The following is an 18,755-nucleotide window of genomic DNA, read 5'->3' as shown; positions in this document are numbered from 1 at the left end:
TACTGAGAAGTGGTCCCTGGGTAGACGCCTCAGCCACTCCATGGAATTTGTTAGCAATGTGTATTCATGGGCCCTGCCCTGGACCTGCTGAATCAGAATCTCTGAGCTGGGGCCCTGAGTCCACTGCAGGTGATTCTAAGGCTTGCTGAAGTCTAAGAAGCGCTGGCTTATTGGTTTTCTGAGTGAGCAAAGGGCAAAGCTTCAAGTGGAGCAAGTCTAGAGCTCAGACCTGGGAGCCTGGTGTTCCTGGGTTTGAATTCTTGTCTTGGCCACGTCTCCCTTGGCCAACTCTCGTTCCTCCTGGGGGTTGTGGCCATCTCACAGTGTTGCTGATGAGATTAAATAGTTTGTCAAATGCTCAGCACTGTCTGGACCACAGCATGCTCTGCATAAGCAATCAGATCATTTGTTCTTTCATCTATTTAAGAAAAACAAACCAGTTGCCTTTGAATTGATGCCGACTCCTGGTGCCCCCATGTGTGTCACTGTAGAACTGCACTCCACAGGGTTTCCAGTGGCTGATTTCTTGGAATTAGATTCCTAGGCCTTTCTTCTGAGGTACCTATAGATGAACTCCAACCTCCAACCTTTCAGTTAGCAGCCAAGTGCACTACCATTTGCATCATCCAGGGAACATTTATTGAACAGCTACTTTGTGCCAGGCAGCTTGCTAGGTACTGTGAAGGCCACAAAGCAAGGAAAATACATCTACATCAATACTCTTATATCATTTCAAAGTCATAGCACATCGTCCATCTGTTCATTTATTCATCGCACGCACATCTGCTGGGGACGGTGAGCCAGTTCCTTCTCCGTCAGGTCCATCAGGGCAGGATGGTAAGTGGGTAACACATTTTCCTTCAAGATAACTGCAGGTAGCCCCCGACTTATAACCGGGTTCTCTTCTAACAGATGACCCCATCCTAAGTCAGTTCTAACATAAGTCGAATACCTCAATTTTTTTTTTTTTTTAGTTTTTACTGCTATTGCCTTTTATTACCAGTATCTTTGTAAATCTGATCTTTATTTGTCTTTGGGGGTTGTAAACATTACATATAAACTTACAGATATATTTTAATACATACCTACATACATAAAAAATACACAAATCATAAAAACTTACTCTGAAGGATGAAGAAGAGTTGGACAGCATTGGCATTTTGACAGTTGAAGTAGTAACTCCACTTGTGGAAGGTTCTAGATCATCTGGATTACCCCCGGGAATGGGGATGGCGTTTCTAGTCAGAAAATTAGTGAGAGTTGTCTGTATGGTCCTTTTCTTTTTTTCTTCATATAATTCCTGGTAACATCTCACCACTTCCCGAACCTGCCTGTTGACTTTAGCAAAGCAATCAGCATTTGGATCCATGTTTTCAAGCAACTGAAGCCCCTGATTTAGTTTAGAAAACTAAATCTATACGACAGCGTTTTGAACAACACATCATAAAACTGAACATCTGTGAGTGAACGTCTGAGAATGATAACATCAGCAAATTACTCACAGCAGCCCTGTATGTAGTATATACCATAGTACTAATGATAAGATGTACCAAAAACCAGATAGTCCTAAGCGTGGTTCGTCATAACTCAAATATGTTGTAAGTTAGGGACTACCTGTGGTTCAGGTCTCACTAAACTCGGGCAAGAGCTGGGGTTGTCTTGATCACCTTTATGTCTCCAGCCCCCAGCACAGTGCCTGGCACATGGCAGGTGCTCCATAAATAATTCGTTGCATGGATGGATTAACAGATGAGCTGGTTCCCTGGCTCAAGGCAGAAGGGCAGCTGTGTTTGGGGAGGTGTGGAGGAAGCAGGCTGCAGATATACCCCTGTTCTACCTCTCCCAAATAGAGAGGGCCCTACAGGCCCTAGGCTCAACTGCCCACCTGTGTGCTTCTATTCCAGGCCCTCTACTGGTCTATCCGGAGTGAGAAGCTCGAGTGGGCTGTGTAAGTGAGAGCCCTTCCCTTCCCCTTCTTGACCTCTTATGGTCCAGGTGAGAGTCCCATCTTTGGGCCTGTCTTCCCTCCCCCTGCCCACTTGGGAGTTGGAAAAGTTCAGGGTCCTGGACAGCGCTCCCAGCTGAGTGGGTCAGGGCCTGAAGCAGGACACTGGTCCAATCTCAGAGAAGGGTGGAGAATCCCACGTAATACCTGGAGGAGCCAGAGGTCGCAATGGGGTGGGTATAGTTTTGAGTCAGGGAATTAATGGGTTGGCTTGAAGAGTTGATTTTTTGCGGGGAGCCCCGGGGTGTGGATCTCCAGCAAAAGAGGGGGCACTGAGGCCTGGGGAGACAATGGGCAGCTCCTGATGGTCTTTGCCTAGTCAGTCCTCCCAGCCTGATCCTCTCATGTCCAGGGATGAAGAAGATACAGCCAGACCTGAGAAGGCCATGCCATCTGCCCCAGCTGGCAAGATGGGCAGCCCTTTCCTCCAGCTGGCCCAGGACCCCACAGTGCCCACCTACAAGCAGGGCATCCTGGCTCGGAAGATGCATCATGATGTGGATGGCAAGAAGAGTGAGTGTCTGCTGCCCAGTGGCTGTGTGTGGGTGTCTGTGTGCAAGTGGACAGGACTGGCATGTGCACAGCAGGGGCTCTGCTCGGGGCTTGTGTGGCTGTGTGCATGGGGAATGCAGAAAGACGGCACATGTCGAGTACAGGCAGCGTGCGTCCCTCCCTCAGCTTGTACTGTGCGCTGAACATAGGCCAAGTGCTGTGTCCATGGCGGGAGGGAGGCAGAGCAGAGATAAAACAGATGGAGTTAGTCCCTGTCCTCAGAGCCTGTGGTGCAGCAGAAATCAGACAAGCACATCAGTGTCTACAATGGGAGATTGGGGGTTTGGAGGAGGGAAAGTTTTTGGGGGTGGGGTATGGGGGGAAGATTCTGGAAATGATGGTGTCCAAGCTGAACCTGGGAGGATACAAGGGTGTTGACATTTGAAGTTGGGCAGAGGGCATCCCCCACAGAGAAAAGAGCAAACAAAGTTTGCTCAGAACATGGGGTGTGTCAAAGAGAATGAGGAGGTGGTTGAGCTTGGGCTCCTTCCGCAGGCAACTGGAGGTTTTGAGAAGGGCAGCAGCATGCCTGGGGCAGCGTTCTAGGTGTTAATCAGGACTCATGATACAGAGTAGACAGAATGGGGATGTGGCAGCTAGGAAGGGGATTAGCTGTCATCTGCGAGAAGCTACAGGGACATGAGCCAGGCCCTGGTGACGTGGCCACAGGGAATCAGGCCTTCTGTCAATGGAGCTTAGGGTTGAGAAGTAGGAATGGGTCCCCAAGCAAGACCAGGGTAAAAGGCAGTGGAAAAGAAGCAGGTACAGGCGAGGGGCAACCCAGCAGTTGGTGCCCAGAGTAGGGTGCACAGGGATGCATGGCTCCCCTCAAGAAACCCCTCTGGATGGGCACACAACGGAGGAACTGTGCTTGTGGGTGTGTGTTTGCGTGTGGGGTTCTGGGTGCGTGTTTGGGGAGGGGGTGGTCTGTACGAATATCCGCGTTTGTACAAGCGCGATTGCCTGTATGTGGAGAGTCTGTGTACGTGTGTGATTGTATGAGCCCATGTAGGTACATGTATCTGTGATTGCATGTGGATAGGGTGCATCCTGGTGAGGGACTGGAGGTGGTGTTGGAAGGTGAGGACTCGGGGACCGTGTTTGCCCATGTGTTTGTCTGAGTGTGTGTCACTGTGTTTGAATGGGGGTATGGCCAGTTAGCTTTGTCTTCTGCTCCCGGAGCAGCACCTTGGGGCAAGCGCGGCTGGAAGATGTTCCACACCTTACTGCGAGGGATGGTACTCTATTTCCTGAAGGTAGGAAGGGAGTGGACACCCATAATGGGGGAGAGTGGGGAACAGGGAAGGGCCAACTGTTGGGAGGGTGGGCACCTGATAACCTCCTCTGAGCCTCTGTGCCCTGTGGCAGGGAGAGGACCACTGTCCTGAGGGGGAGAGTTTGGTGGGGCAGATGGTGGACGAGCCTGTGGGGGTGCATCACTCGCTGGCGACCCCTGCCACCCATTACACCAAGAAGCCACACGTCTTCCAGCTGCGTACCGCTGATTGGCGCCTCTACCTCTTCCAGGCACCGTAAGTCCCTGGGGAGACAAGCAGCAAGGGCTCAGACCCTCCCTGCCCACTTAGCCTTCCTCTCCTCTGACTCCCAGCTCACACCTTTGTGTCTGCTGGCTCTGGCCATAGTGAGAGCTGCCATCCTTACCAAGAATACCTTAGAATGCTGCAGCTAGAAGAAGCCCTAATACCAGTTGGGTAGAGTCGATGCTGATTCATGTTGCTGTTGTTTGGTGCCATCGAGTCAGTTCCAACTCATTGCAACCCTATGTACAACAGAACTAGACAGTGCTCGTTATACTTTGTCTTCTCAAGCCACCCTTTGAAATCTTCTGTTCAGCTCTTTTACTTCATCATTTCTTCCATTCAATTTAGGTATTCTATGTTCAATAGCAAGTTTCAGAGTCTCTTCTTAAATTCATTTTAGTTTTTTCTTTCTTTCCCGCCTTTTCAATGACCTGTTGCTTTCTTTATGTATGATGTCCTTGATGTCATCCCACAACTTGTCTGGGCTTTGGTCATTAGTGTTTAGTGTGTCAAATCTATTTTTGAGATGTTCTTCAAATTCAGGTGGGATATACTCAAGGCTGTATTTTGGTTCTCCATGGTCTCGTTTTAATTTTCTCCAGCTTCAACTTGAACTCGTATATGAGCAATTGTTGACTGTTCTGCAGTCAACCCCTGGTCTTATTCTGATGATATCAAGCTTCTCCATCATCTCTTTTCATACCCATACCCCATTGCTGTCGAGTTGATTCTGACTCATAGTAAACCTGTAGGACAGAGCAGAACTGCCCCATAGGGTTTCCAAGGGGCACCTGGTGGATTCAAACTGCTGACCTTTTGGTTAACAGCTGAACTCCTAACCACTACACTACCAGGGTTTCCAATAGATGTAGTCGATCTGATTCCTGTGTATTCTATCTGATGACATCCTTGTGTATATTTGCTGTTTATGTTATTGAAAAAAGGTATTTCCAATGAATAGGTTGTTGGTCTTGCAAAATTCTATCACGCAGTCTCCGGCATCATTTCTGTTACCAAGGCCATTATTTTCCAACTACTGAGCCTTCCTTGTGTCCAACTTCTACATTCTAATCACCAGTAATTATCAATGCATCCTGATTGCATGTTTGATCAATTTCAGATTGTGCAAGTTGGTAAAACTCTTCAATTTCTTCATCTTTGGCATTAGTGGTTGGTGCTTAAATTTGAATAATAGTCGTATTAACTGGTCTTCCTTGTTGTTGTTGTTTGCCATCAAGGCGATTCCGACTCATAGTAACTCTATAGGACAGAGTAGAATTGCCCCGTAGGGTTTCCAAGGAGCAGCTGGTGGATTCGAACTGCCAGCCTTTCGGTTAGCAGCCTGAGCTCTTACCCACTTTGCCACCAGGGCTCTGGCCTTCCTTGTAGCATTGTACTTCAGGCTAGATCTTGAAATATTCTCCCTGATCATGAATGTGAAGCCACTACTCTTCAATTTTTCATTCCAGGCATGGGAGACCATATGATTTTCTGATTCAAAATGGCCAATACCAGTCTATTTCAGCTCCCCAGTGCTTAGGATATCCATCTTTATGTGCTCCATTTCATTTTTGGTGACTTTCAATTTTCCTAGATTCATTCTTTGTACATTCTACACTCCAGTCACTAATGGATGTTTGCAGCGGTTTCTTCTCATTTTGAGTCATGCCACATCAGCAAGTGAAGGTCTCAAAAGCTTTGCTCCATCCACGTCATTAAGATCAACTCTACTTTGAGGAGGCAGCTCTTCCCCAGTCATATTCTGAGTGTCTTCCAAGCTGGGGGACTCATTGTCTGGTACTGTGTCAGACAGTGTTCCGCTGCTATTCATAAGGCCGGTTTTATCAGAAGTAAACCACCAGGTCCTTCATCCCAGTCAATCTTAGTCTGGAAACTCCGCTGAAGCTTGTCCACCATGGGTGACCCTGCGGGGATTTGAAATACTGATGGCATAGCTTCTAGCATCACAGCAACAGGCAAGCCATCACAGTACAACAAACTGACAGACGAGTGGTAGAATGACTGACTCATGGCAACCCCATACGTGTCAGAGTAGAACTGTGTTCTATAGGGTTTTTCATGGCTGATTTTTCAGAAAAAGATCTCCAGGTCTTTCTTCTGAGGTGTCTGTACGTGGACTCGAACCTCCAACTTTTTGGTTAGCTGCTGAGCGTGTTAACCATTTGCACCACCCAGGGACTCCTTGAGGAGGCTGTAGGGATAGCAGATATGAAGATACATGCCCCCTGTTCCTCTCCTCTGCCCTTGGCAGACTTTGCCAATGGACCAACCTGCCTCACCATTCTGAATAGAGGAAGCCACTAATAATGGATTGTTTTGGGCACTTAATATAAAATGTATTGCCTTCCGGCAAAATTCCTCATTGACAGATAAGAGAAACCCGCTGAGGTGAACCACCCTGCCTGTGGTAGAACTTCTGGTTTTTAGAGGGTCTGAGCTGGCCTGTGTCCTGAGGGCCTGGATGGCTCTGCAGTCCACAGGAGGTTGGGGAGTGGAGGAGGGGCAGGTGACAGGACCAACTCTGTGGCCCTGGGGACCCACGGCGCCCTCTGCCACAGCACTGCCAAGGAGATGAGTTCGTGGATCGCTCGCATCAATCTGGCTGCCGCCATGCACTCAGCACCGCCCTTCCCCGCAGCCGTGGGCTCCCAGCGCAGATTCGTGCGGCCCATTCTCCCGGTGGGCCCGGCACAGAGCTCCCTGGTACAACACCGGAAGGGGTCGGGGGTGGGGGGGTTTGCACACCGGGGCCAGGGAATGGGTGGGGCGGGGAGGGTTACGGGGGACTTGCACATCTGGGCTCGGGATGGACGGGGCGAGGAAATAAAGGGGAGGTGGTTTGCAGAGCTGGGCCCGGGAACCGGCAGGGAGAGGGGGGCTGCCTGGCTACACTGACCCTTGGCACATGTCCCCACCGCCTCTGCTCCCAGGAAGAGCAACATCGATCCCACGAGAACTGCCTGGACGCTGCCTCCGATGACCTCCTGGATCTGCAGAGAAACTTACCCGAGCGGCGGGGTCGCAGCCGCGAGCTGGAAGACTACCGCTTGCGGAAGGAATATCTGGAGTACGAGGTGAGCGCCTGAGTCTCGCCGCTCCCCTGGGCCCTCTCCTGGCTCTGCGGCTGAGCCTCCCGGCCTCTCGGCTGGACCCTCTCCCGCCCTCTAGTGGCTGCGCCGGTTCTTGCAGCCTTCACTCCCCTCTGCGGACGCGCGGGGCGCGTGGAGGCGCTTCACTTGGGCCTGTGTGAGCTGTCTGCGTGCGTACGTGCGTGTGCACACACATGGGCGCACGTGTGCAGGCGTGTGCGTAGGTGTGTGTGCCCGTGTGCATGCAACCTCTCACATTTTGTCCTGGAGGCCTAAGGCAGCTGTGTGTTTGGAAACAGAGGGGGCAAGTTATTTATTTTCTCCTAAGAGTTCAGCTTTTCACTGATCCTAAATTGAAAGACAAAAATTGTATTTGATCTGATTATTCCCCTTCATGTAGTTACCGTCTAAATAACAGAACAATCACATTCTAAATTCTAATTATAAGTAGTATAGGCTCAATGGTCAGCACTGTTTGGCTGCTAACTGAAAGATTGGCAAACCAGCCAGCTGCACTGCGAGAGAAGGACCTGAGTATCTGCTCCTGTACTATTACAGCCTAGGACACCCTATGGGGCGGTTCACCTCTGTCACATGGGTGGTTAGGAGGCCAAAGTCGACTCAGCGGCACCCAACAACTACCTAGGCACATTGCATGGACTGTCTTCTTTAATTATCACACAACTTGGCTAGGTACAATTATCCTCATATTACAGAGGAGAAAATTGAGGCACAGAGAGGTTACACAGCTTGTCCAAGGTCACACAGAGGGTAGAGGAGCAGGAATTGAATATGCACACGCTCAGCCACTACTCCCTTCCACGCCTGATAAATTACACGCTACTCCAATTATGTATGTGCCTCAGTATGATGCTAACTAAGCAATGACCATCTTATGATCTTGGCATCTCTGTGATAGGTGCCAGCAGGGTTTACCTCCTACCTTCTAAAAACACACGTGAATTCTGTTTTGGCGTCACCTCAGCGTGCATTCAGCGACTCTGTGACTGAGTGCTCTCTTCAGGGGTCTTGGGCATCCTGTTGGGCAGGAGGGGTGGGTGCACTGCAGTGTGAGGACAGAGGAGATCAGAGGCCACCAGGGGCAGAGACCACGGAAGGGGCTGTCAGCATCCATTCCTGGCTCTGCCCACTGGCCTTCATGTGGCCCTTCTCCCTCCATTTCCTGGCCTTTGTTAAAGCTCCTTGTGTAGTCCTTGGGGTATTTGGTTGAATACATGGTTGTGAGCACACCACTTCCCAGAGGCCTTGAGGTATGGCCAAAGGGACCTGGATCAGCCCTCAGAATCCGGTCTTTCCCTGCCACTGACCAGCTGTGATGCTCCCTATGCCTCATCTTCCATCTTCATAAAACTGAGGCAGTGGTTCATGCCTGGCCAGCCTTACAGGGCCGTGATGAGTATCCAGTGGGATGAAGGGTGGGAGAGCACTTTGCAAACTGGGGACTGTCCCCTAAGGCTGCTGGTTACTGTTACCAAAGCCCTGCCCAGAGGCTGTAGGAGTGTTAGACCAGGGCAGTTAGCATCACCTGCTACAGATGCCAATTATGAAATATTCTTCAGACTGGAACCCTCGTGGCGCAGTGGATAAGCATTCGGCCACTCATTGGAAACTCTGCAGAGGCAGTTCTACTCTGTCCTATAGGGTCTCTATGAGTTGGAATTGACTCAATAGCAGTGGGTTTGGTTTTGGTTTATTCAGACTCAATTAGGGTCCAGTACAGCTGAGAACTATTTATGTCTAGTGCTGCATAGACCGTAGGTACAGTGGGCTGCAGACCTTTTAGTGTCTTGGAGATACAGCATGTCATAGAGATGTTAGTTACAGCACTACAAGCTGTTGGTGATTGGAACAGGGCTGAGCTGATATCTGTTATAATAATACTAGACAGATAACTACAGTATTGTAATAGGTTACCATTGTGCTCTGTAAAGTCTGGTTGTTCAGGCGCCCTGGAGACATAAGCTGTTGGTCCAGGCCCTCTGCAGATGTGAGCTGACCCTCACGATGCCAGCTGCCTCCCTGCCTAGAGGCAGGTGGGTGCTAAGGGAGTGGGCCTGTGTGTTGCAGAAAACCCGCTATGAGACGTATGTGCAGCTGCTGGTGGCCCGTCTACGCTGCCCTGCTGAGGACTTGGACCTGTGGGAGGAGCAGCTGGGGAGGGAAGCTGGAGGCACCTGGGAGGCCAAGCCCAGCCTGAAGAAGTCCCACTCGAGCCCCTCCCTGCACCAGGATGAGGCCCCCACCACGGCCAAGGTGAAGCGTAACATCTCAGAGCGCAGAACCTACCGAAAGATCATCCCCAAACGGAACCGCAATCAGCTGTGAAGCTCCCACCACCTCTCAGATACTGGCCCTTGCTCTGGGGTAGACCTGAGGTGAAACCTGGAGGAGCCCTATTTCGATGAGCTCCTTCCCAGCTAGGAGGGGACCCATGTCCTCAGGTTCCCTGTGGAAGGACAACCCATCATTTCCCTGTGGTCCTCATCCCTCACTCGCTGGCGCTTTCCCAATACTGCTGGACCCTGTCCCCCGTGGAGCTTTTCAGCTGCCCCAGGCCCTGGTCACTCCTGAGGGAGGCTGAGGACTTGGCTCCACTTCCTGAGGTCTTCCCATCTCACCCTCCAGCTTCCCTTCCTTAGGCAGAGTCCAGAGCTGTCCATTTCCCAGGCCTGGTGAGGAGCTCAGCCCTTGTTTGGGAATCAGAGCACAGGTGGGTCCCCGGGCTCCTGGGAGATCATAGCTGCCTCAGAGACCCCTGGGAAGTCAAAACAGGAGAGCAGCAGCCCCGAGGACGGTGTTGCCTCAGGGACGAGGTGCCTGCTGGGGGAGGCCCAGGAGAGAGGACTCCCAGTAGACATCAACCAGCCCATCTTGCTAGAGCCTGCCCGCCAAAAGGGCTGCCTTGTGGGCAGGAGCAGGGACTTCAGCAAGCTCCAAGGCTCTGGGAGGCTGACCGTGGGGCCCGTGTCTTTGTCTCCTTCAGCTCTTCTTCCCCTACAATCATCCATGAACCCAGGCAGATGAGAGAGGCCCCAGCCTCACGTGCCCAATTGCTGATCAATAGAGCAGAGCTGGGGGCTGTGAGTGAGGGGCGGAAGGAGTGGGGGGCTTCTAGAGCTCTGTGGAGAGCCCTGGGGCCCTGGGAACAAGGGGCCTTTGTTTCCTCAGAGCAGAGAAAGAGGTTCTCCAGGTTCATACCCCTAGGGAGAGTGGTAAAAGCAGTAACAGTTGGGGGGAGGGGGTGTCCTCCCAGGCTGGAGCCACAGCTGAGATTTGTGAGGGATGGGGTGGAGGCCTGGGAGACCAGGTGAGGCCCTGGTCAGGCCTGGGATATCCCTGTGGTTCAGCAGGTCTGAGAAGACTCCTCCATGCCCCACTTGCCACACCCCACATCCCTAAAAGCCCCAATCCTGTGGGCACTAGACTTCCTTCTGTTCCCCATGTCTTTGTCTCCTTCTGGCCAGCTCATACCACCCCTCACCAGCTCACAGAGGGCTTAGCTGCCCTCCCCTGAGAAATCCCAGAGCACTGCCCTCTGGCTGTCTCCCAGCTGGGCCTATTCTCGGGGCGGGGGGGTGGGCGGGAGAGGTTCCGGAGATTCAAGGACTGGAGGCTCTGCTGTGGGAAGGAGGCTGGGCTGAAGGGAGCAGCCACCATTGTCTCTGTTCAGCCAAGTGTGCGACCAGGCTGTCCGCCAAGAGGGGGCCTCTCTGCTGCCTGTCGGCCACCTGCTGGCTGACACCCTGCCTCTCCAGGCTTCCTGCTGGCCAGCTCCTCCTTTCTGATGCTTGTTACCAGTCCCTCAGCTAGGGATCGGCCCCTGGGGCCATGCAGGGTCTCTGGCTGGGCCATGCACCCAATGGGTGCACAATAAATACAGGGTGACAAGGAAGAGGTGTGTGCAAGAGTGTGAGGAGGGGAGGGCCGGGCAGTTCTGGGTGATCAGGTCCATCTGGAGTGTGGTAGGCTGTTTTCTTCTTTGCCCCTGTGTGCGTATGGGTGTCTGCTTGTGCACCGGTGTGTGTGTGTACGCAGGACTCACATATTCATAGACTGTCAAAGCTGGAGGAGATGTCAGCATCCTTTATTCATCCATTCATTCACTTGCTGATTCATTCACTCATTTCACAAATATATGCAGCACTTTTGGTGGGCCAGTGCTGGGGGATTCCAAAATGAATTAGGAAAAGGCGGTCTTGCCCACTGGCTCCCAGCTGTCAGTCTAGAAATGCACTTTATCACGCAGGGGAAGCAGGCTGCAAATACATTCCCACCCCACTCCCAGGATTCTCATTCAGTAGGTCTGGGTCAGGGACAGATGTCTATTTTTGAAGCTCCTGGGGCAGCTCTGATGTAGTGGGAGTGAGAGTTACGGTGGAGTCCAATTATCTCATCTTACTGAGGTGAAAACTTAGCAACAGAAGCGTGTGGTTTGGCCAGGACGGATGCTTAGAAGAGAAATGGTCTTGAGTGGGTTACTTAACCTCACTGAACATGTATCCTTATTTCTGAAACCGGAATAAAAGGTGGAGGTTTGCTTGCATATATGTGTATGTGCGTGTGTGTGTGTGTGAGAGAGAGAGAGAGAGAGACGCTTTGATGCTCCTTTGTCTTGTAGAAAGGGCACCTCCCCTTTCACCTGGGCACATGAAACCTTCAGAGCCAGGGTGATGGTGGCTGCCTGGCCTCACCAATCAGTGTTGCCCAGGACCCTTGCCCTTTGTCTGGAGGGTCTTCCAAGGTGGAGATTGGGTTCCTGAGCTGCAGTTATGGCATGTGGCCACTTGGGGGAGGCCTTGCATCTTCCTAGCTGCCAGCAGGGAGGGTCTCCAGCTGCAGAGCTGGGCTCATTGGAAGGACAGGAAGTTAGTCTTTGTGTCCCTGTGTGATCACCAGGGAAACCCTGGTGGTGTCGTGGTTAAGAGCAGTTGAAAAAGGTCGGCAGTTCAAATCTGCCAGGTGCTCCTCGGAAACCAGGTGGGCCAATTCTACTCTGTGCTATAGAGTCATTATGAGTTGGAAACGACTTTATGGAAATGTGTTTTTTTTTTTTTTGGTCATCACCAGAACCAGGACCTTCACTCCCTAAGCCCACAGTGGCCAGGCCAGGATTCTCACCATCTGGGGAAGTCTTTCTCAGACGAAAGGTTGGGACTCTGATATCTTTCTACAGGTGAAGAGGAAGAAAGAAGTTTTTGGAACCTTATAGGGTTAGCACAGAGCTCCCCACAGGATGGCTTCAGGTGACCCAAGAAAGTAAAAGCTAAGTGATCACCCAGCCCCAACCCCCAGGGTATAGGACAGATCAAACCAACACAGACCTACGTCACTTTCTTGCCCCCACCCCACCCTGTTTTCCCAGCTGTGTGGTGAGTTGTTCCAGCTCTTTGGAGGAGGAGGGGATAGGCAAAGGCTCTTGGTGATGAGCTCAGCTCAGTGAGGGTGGTTGAAGTTTATCTTCAATGTCTTCCATCCTAGGGGAGCTCAGCCCCCAGGGCCCTGGGCCTGCTGTGGCCAGCGTGATAGCCCTGATAGACCTCTTCCCGGCTCTCATGGTCCTGCTTGTTCCAGCTTTCTGCTAATGGCTGTCCTGTCTGCTGTTTGTCAGACACCACAGAAGATCTGAGAAATCACTAAGGCCTGGGGCCTGGGGCCTTTCCTTTGGGAACTCGGAGTCTTCTGGGGATGGAAATAGCAAGTGGCATGTTGTAGGGGCTTGAAAGGAGCTGGGCTGAGGGTGGGGGAAGGGGGGAGGGGAAACATGGCTGGAAGGGTGGGCTGGTGTCGGATTATAAAGGGCCTTGAATGCAAGGCCAAGAATCTTATTTAGCTGACCACGAGTGTGGCTTTTTGTGAATGTACAGTGTGGCTGTCAAGCTGAGGAGTGACAGGCTCACGACTTGGGAGACAGCCTGAGTTTTGCTTCATGAAGGTGGAATGACTTGAGTGAGGCAGGCCAATGGGAAGGGTCAGAATATGGCCTGGAAACACTGTACTATTCGTACAATTTGTAAGTCAAAACTTATTTGGGGGGCAGCGGTGGTTCAGTGGGAAAATTCTCACCTTCCGGGGTTCCATTCCTGGCCAATGTACGTCACGTGCAGCCACCACCTGTCAGTGGAGACTTGCTATGATGAACAGATTTCAGGGGGGCTTCCAGACTAAGACAAACTAGGAAGAAAAGCCTGGTGATTCACTTCAGAAAATCAGCCAATGAAAACCTTATGGATCAGATGTGGTCTCCATGAACCGGGGACCAACTCAATGGCAGCTAGCAACAACAAACTTATTTCAAAATAAAAGATACAAAGGAAAGAGGGAAGAAGAACTATGACCTGGAACCTTGGGAGAGCCCTAAGGCAACGTGGAAGCCTGGAGATCGGGCCGGCCTCTCCCTCCTCCCCTGGCCTCCAGCCCCACCCGACGCGCATGCCCACATGTGTTTATGGGTTTGCTGAATGGCCGCAGAGCCACACTGTCTGGAGAACTCCTCACCACTGTTCCTCTGTCACCTCATTTGTCCCCAGCTTTTCTTGATGCCGTGTCCCATCCTCATCTGACAGTGGCTCACACCTTTGCCTGTCCTGTTCCACTTCCCTTCTCTGTAGCCTGGGATCAACCCTTCCCCTGTGCCCCCAGACCATCCCCTCTTCTCCTGCCTTTGTGGACCTCTGCCCCTCAGGGGACACATCTAGGCCTCTTCTCTACCCTCTCTATTATCTTGCCTCACACACACCTTCAGGTATCATCACCATGAGGAAAGAGAAAACTAAAAGCCTACTTCCTGTTGCTTCCTGTAGCTAAGACCTGTGTCCTTCTCTGTGATAAACTCACAGGATGTGTGGTCTTTGCCCACTGTTTCTCTTCCTCACCCGGCTCTCATTCACACCTGGCTTCCAGCCACCCCTTCCTGAAATGCCACCCCCAGGGGCACCAATGCCCCTCAGTTACTAAATCCAATGTCTTTTCTCAGCCTTCACTCCCCTTTACCTCTCAGTGACCTTTGGCCCTGCTGGGACCACAGCCTGCCCCAACCCTGCATCAAATCCCTGGTGCTCACCAAGCCCAACAGGACCTGACATTGACAACCAGGCCCTGCTTGGCCAATGTCCTTTTCTAACTATTTGACCTTGGGCCAGTTACTTAACTTCCTGTGCTTCAGTTTGCTTATCTATAAAATGGGGATAATAACAGTACTTACCTCACAGGGACCTTGTGAAGATTAAGTGAAATTATGCATGTAAACATCTGAGAACAATGCCCGGCACAGAAGGAAAACCTGGTGAGTTAGCTATTAATGTGGCCTTACCTCAGGCATCCTCCCCCTGCTTTTCTGGGTTCCAGCTCAGGTTCTGCCCTCAAGCACGCCAGTCCTGCTTTGATGCTAGGCCCCTGCACTTGGCTTTCTGAAAGTCTGCCTGGAAGTTGCAAGTAACAAATCTTAGCTCAAATGAGCTTTAGCAGGAAACGAAATTGACGGCTTCAATAACCGAACAGCCCACGTCCAGGTTCGGTGAGGCTTACTCTAGGGCTCCACGCAGAGCCAAGATTCCATTTCTCTCTTGCCTTCCTGGGCTGTGTCTCCCAGGCTTAGGAGCTGGAGCAACCCTGATGGTACCAAGATGGCACTAGTAGCTCCTGAGACTCCCTTTTCCTGGCACAAACCTAGAAGACAGATATCTGCTTCCTGTAAGTTTCAAACTCTTGTCCAGAGTCCTGAATCTCCTTGGGTGGCCTGCCTTGGCCATGCCTGAACCTATCACCAGGGCCAGTGCCTAAGGTAATGAGAGCCTGCCTTTGGAGAGATGGCATAGTAGAGATAATACCACCCAGAGCCTGGGAGCAGCAACCAAATGCTGAGAAATTTCAAGGACTACTAAGACAGGGAAAGGGTAAACCAACTAATTTCCAAATGACACCTCCTCCAAGAAGCCTTCCCTGAGTAATGCCTCCTCACCCCATTTTATTTCTATCACAGCAAAATCTGTAACTTTTTACATTTGTTACTTTCTTTACTTCTTTGTTTGCTCTCAGTAGATCATAAGCTTCACAAAGGCGGGGAAGCAGGGATGTTTTCTGTTGTTTCCCCAGGGCCTGTGTAGGACTGACACCTAGAGTTGAAAGAATGCAAGTTTTGAAACTCTATTCACTCTGCTTTCAGGGCTCCACTTTTCTCCTGGTTCCCATACTTTCTAGGATGCTCTTTTTCTGCTACCTCCTCTTGCTCCCCACATCCCTAAACTCAGCCTTCCCGTAAGATTTAGCCTCAGAGATCTCTTTGAGGTAGCTGCAGAGCCTCCAGGATAGCTTCTAAGAAAACAGTCCCCAAATCTAAATCTTCAGCCCCAATCTCTGTTGTGAATTACAGACCTGAGCTCTAACTGCCTAAGGGATGTGATCCCTCAATAAACCTTCCAGAAAGCACCACGGAGATGTTACTCATTATACACACGTAAGGACTGGACTTAACGTTACCGCCCTCAAGCTGGTCCCCTCCTCACTCCCCTATTTCTACTAATAATTCTGTGGATGTTCACCCATTGCTTTGCAAGCTCACACACCAGTGTATGTAAGGAGACTTCAGCCAGATGGGCTTTTGTCTCACCTTGGTATCAGGGAAGATACTTCTGGTTTTCGGATCTCTTTGCCCCCATCTGTCTCATGACACACCTGGGGTTGGGAGAAGAGGCTCCTTCGTTCAGGGTTTGCTGAACAGTCCTGCCCCCTCCTCTACGTATATACATTCACTGCCCTGACCCTGGGCCAGACCCAGCTGGGATCCTTGACTTCAGCTGCCAGTATTTCCTCTGGGACCCCGGGCACGTCCGTGTGCTAATCTGTGGTCCAAGGCTGAAAGAAGTCCCAGGGCTGAAGGAAGGTTTCAAGGGTACGGAGTCTTTCTCTGTTGAAGATAATTCTGCATTTCAGCACTCTCACTGCCTTGGGGTCTGGAGTGACTGCTTCAGCTCTCCCCGCTGGGCGCTGCTCAGAACGGCCTTGGGCAAGCTACTCCTAAATTTACTGCAGTGTCTTTGCAGGCACCGTACCCTCTTAGTCACCTTTGTCAAGGCGGAGGGGAGTAATTTCCTTTAGATCCAAGTGCTGGGAACAGCGTTGCTTCTCCTGAGAATAGTTTGTGGTCTGCCTGTGAATAATGAGAATCCTGCAAGTGACCATGATAGACTTCTCACTTGGCCACTGAGATACTCAAAGCCAGTTTCCAGCTCTACTTGGAGGCTCTCAGGCCCACTAGAGCGCCCATTGGCTATTTTCTGTGGTTGCCCTGATGCTTTTTTACTTGTGTTTCACTAATTTATTACATGCATTTCCTGTGAACGGTCTTAAATTCTCTCTGGAACAAGGTGGGGAATACATTAATATTTAAAATAAAATAAACACAGGGTCAGTGTGTGTGTGTGTCTTAGGTTGGAAATTCCTTAAGGGCAGGGACCATGTCTGTTTATACAGTGCCTGGCACAGTGTCAAACAGAGGCTTAACACATGAACTTTGATGAAGAGGAGAAAGAAGCTGCGTGAACTAAGACACAAAGGTTTAGGTCTCACTCTCCAGCTATCAGAAACCCTGGTGGCGTAGTGGTTAAGTGCTATGGCTGCTAACCAAGAGGCTGGCAGTTCAAATCCACCAGGTGCTCCTTGGAAACTCTATGGGGCAGTTCTACTCTGTCCTATAGGGTCGCTGTGAGTCAGAATCAACTCGATGGCAGTGGGTTTGGCTTTTGTTTTTTTTCTCCAGCTATCCCTCCTCCAAACCCCCTTATGCAATGAGTAACCTTCCTCATGTCTGACGAAAATTATCCCACATTCCTGACCATCCCTAGGCTCACCTCCCTCTCCAGGCCCTGTCCACACACTCCACGTGCCAGCCTCATTCTCACCCACACTCATTCTCACCCACACTCATTCTTACCCACACACATGCACTCTGGCAAATGCTGCCTTCCTCGCACAGATTCAGCATTCTCACGCCTCGCTCAGCCCCACCCTGCAACGCCCAGACCACCCTTACACCCACTGCCCCAGCCCCGCAAGCTGGCCCAAGGCAGGGCAGCAGTGCATGATGCTAGAAATGCTACCAGCCTGGATTTGGAGGTGCTGTCCCCACGCGTGCCTTGGCCCCGTGGGGGCCTCCAGCCAGGCGGAGACCTGGAGAGGGAGGGAGAGGATAGCAGCTTCAAAACTCCAGATGCAGCAGTTAAAAAGAGGACAGAGGCAATGATCCTTCAAATTGCCACATCTGTATAATCTGCCTTTTATTTTCTGCTTCATGAAGTTTTATTTCCTATTATTTATTCACCTCCCCGCCCTCCCATCCCCCGCCTCTGCTCCTCCTTAGTAGGGGACATGCTCAGATGGGCCTTGGAGCCCTGGCCGGGGCCCACCCCTACACAGCCCCCTGGACTGCTGCCGGGAGAAGGCACCTCTGCCTTCTTCTTCCTCCAGCTCTTCCTCCCTCCCTCTCCTTAGGGCATTTGGGGACTGCACCCCCCTCACATATATTGTTTTTCAGCCCCTAAAGGCCCCTGGCTCCACCCATCAAGTAGAGATCTGAGGAACTATGTATGGGGAAAGAAGGGGACCATGGAGGTGAGGCCTGCCCCCAAAGCCTGTATCACTGTCACATCTCAAAGCCACAGCTGTGTGGGGAAGAGGAAACTAAGAGTCCTGGAACTCACAGCCAAGTGATGCCCCCACCTTCACACCCTCTCTCCGCTCCCCTTTCTTGGCCTGTCATTTTTCCACCATCTCCACTGAGTGCCTTTCCCCTACTACTCCTTCTAGCTCCTGTGGGCCAGCTTGGGTGAGGGAGGTACTGAGATGGGAAGGAGGGGGACCAGCCAAGACTGTGCAGGGAAGAGCAGTATTTGGTCTGTGTTTTAGGCCCTGGGCACCCACCTGCCCCTTCCCCACCCAGCTCTAGGAACTAAGAGCGAGGCCTTCTGGTTCATCTTCCTTTCTGGAAGGGTTGGGGGCCAGAGAGTATGAGTTGAGAAAGTGTTTGGGAAAGAACACTTACATTTTGTCTAGATCCTAGTCTAGAGCCCTCCTTATCCCTCTCTGAGGCCCAGAAGCACAGGAGAGCAGCCCTTTTCCAGGAAGGGTGGTCAGACTTTTGGGCCTGCATATTGGGTGGTACAAATGGTTAACATGTTCAGCTGCTAACTAAAAAGTTGGAAGTTTGAATCTACCCAGAGGTGCCTCCTAAGAAAGCCCTGACCATGTACTGTCAAAAAAATTGGCCATTGAAAACCTCATGGGGCACAATTCTAGTCTGACACACACGAGGTTGCCATGAGTCAGAGTTGACTTGATGGCAATCGGTTTAGCAGTTGGTGTCCAAACCCACCCAGATATGGGGCGGTAGAGAAGATAGGGGTGGTAGAGGCGACAGGGATGGTAGAAAAGGTAGGGATGGCAGATGAGGCAGGGATGGTAGAGGAGTTGGGGATGGTAGGGGAGATGGGGATGGTAGGGGAGATGGGGATGGTAGGGGAGATGGGGATGGTA

The 18,755-nt window shown here is 51.4% G+C and overlaps 1 protein-coding gene across 4 annotated transcripts in view; it reads left to right on the top strand.

Moving 5' to 3' along the window:
- The window catches only part of PSD4 (pleckstrin and Sec7 domain containing 4), a 33,956-nt gene extending 16,795 nt beyond the window's left edge, over positions 1-17,161 (top strand). For 3 of the 4 annotated variants that reach the window (XM_023557017.2, XM_023557018.2, XM_023557016.2), the window contains 7 exons: positions 1,905-1,948; positions 2,358-2,518; positions 3,743-3,813; positions 3,926-4,089; positions 6,678-6,822; positions 7,050-7,193; positions 9,297-17,161. In XM_023557017.2, coding sequence (XP_023412785.2) covers positions 1,905-1,948; positions 2,358-2,518; positions 3,743-3,813; positions 3,926-4,089; positions 6,678-6,822; positions 7,050-7,193; positions 9,297-9,554 — 987 coding nt within the window. In that variant the 3' untranslated portion in view covers positions 9,555-17,161. Of the gene's footprint in view, positions 1-1,904; positions 1,996-2,357; positions 2,519-3,742; positions 3,814-3,925; positions 4,090-6,677; positions 6,823-7,049; positions 7,194-9,296 lie in introns of those variants that run through there. The other variant, XM_064268823.1, reaches the window with a different exon arrangement.
- Positions 17,162-18,755: the final 1,594 nt, after the last annotated feature.

Source organism: Loxodonta africana, chromosome 15 (assembly GCF_030014295.1).
Source record: "Loxodonta africana isolate mLoxAfr1 chromosome 15, mLoxAfr1.hap2, whole genome shotgun sequence".
Lineage (NCBI taxonomy): Eukaryota > Metazoa > Chordata > Mammalia > Proboscidea > Elephantidae > Loxodonta > Loxodonta africana.
Note: the sequence above shows the minus strand (reverse complement) of the source record. Positions and strands in the feature narration are given on the sequence as shown.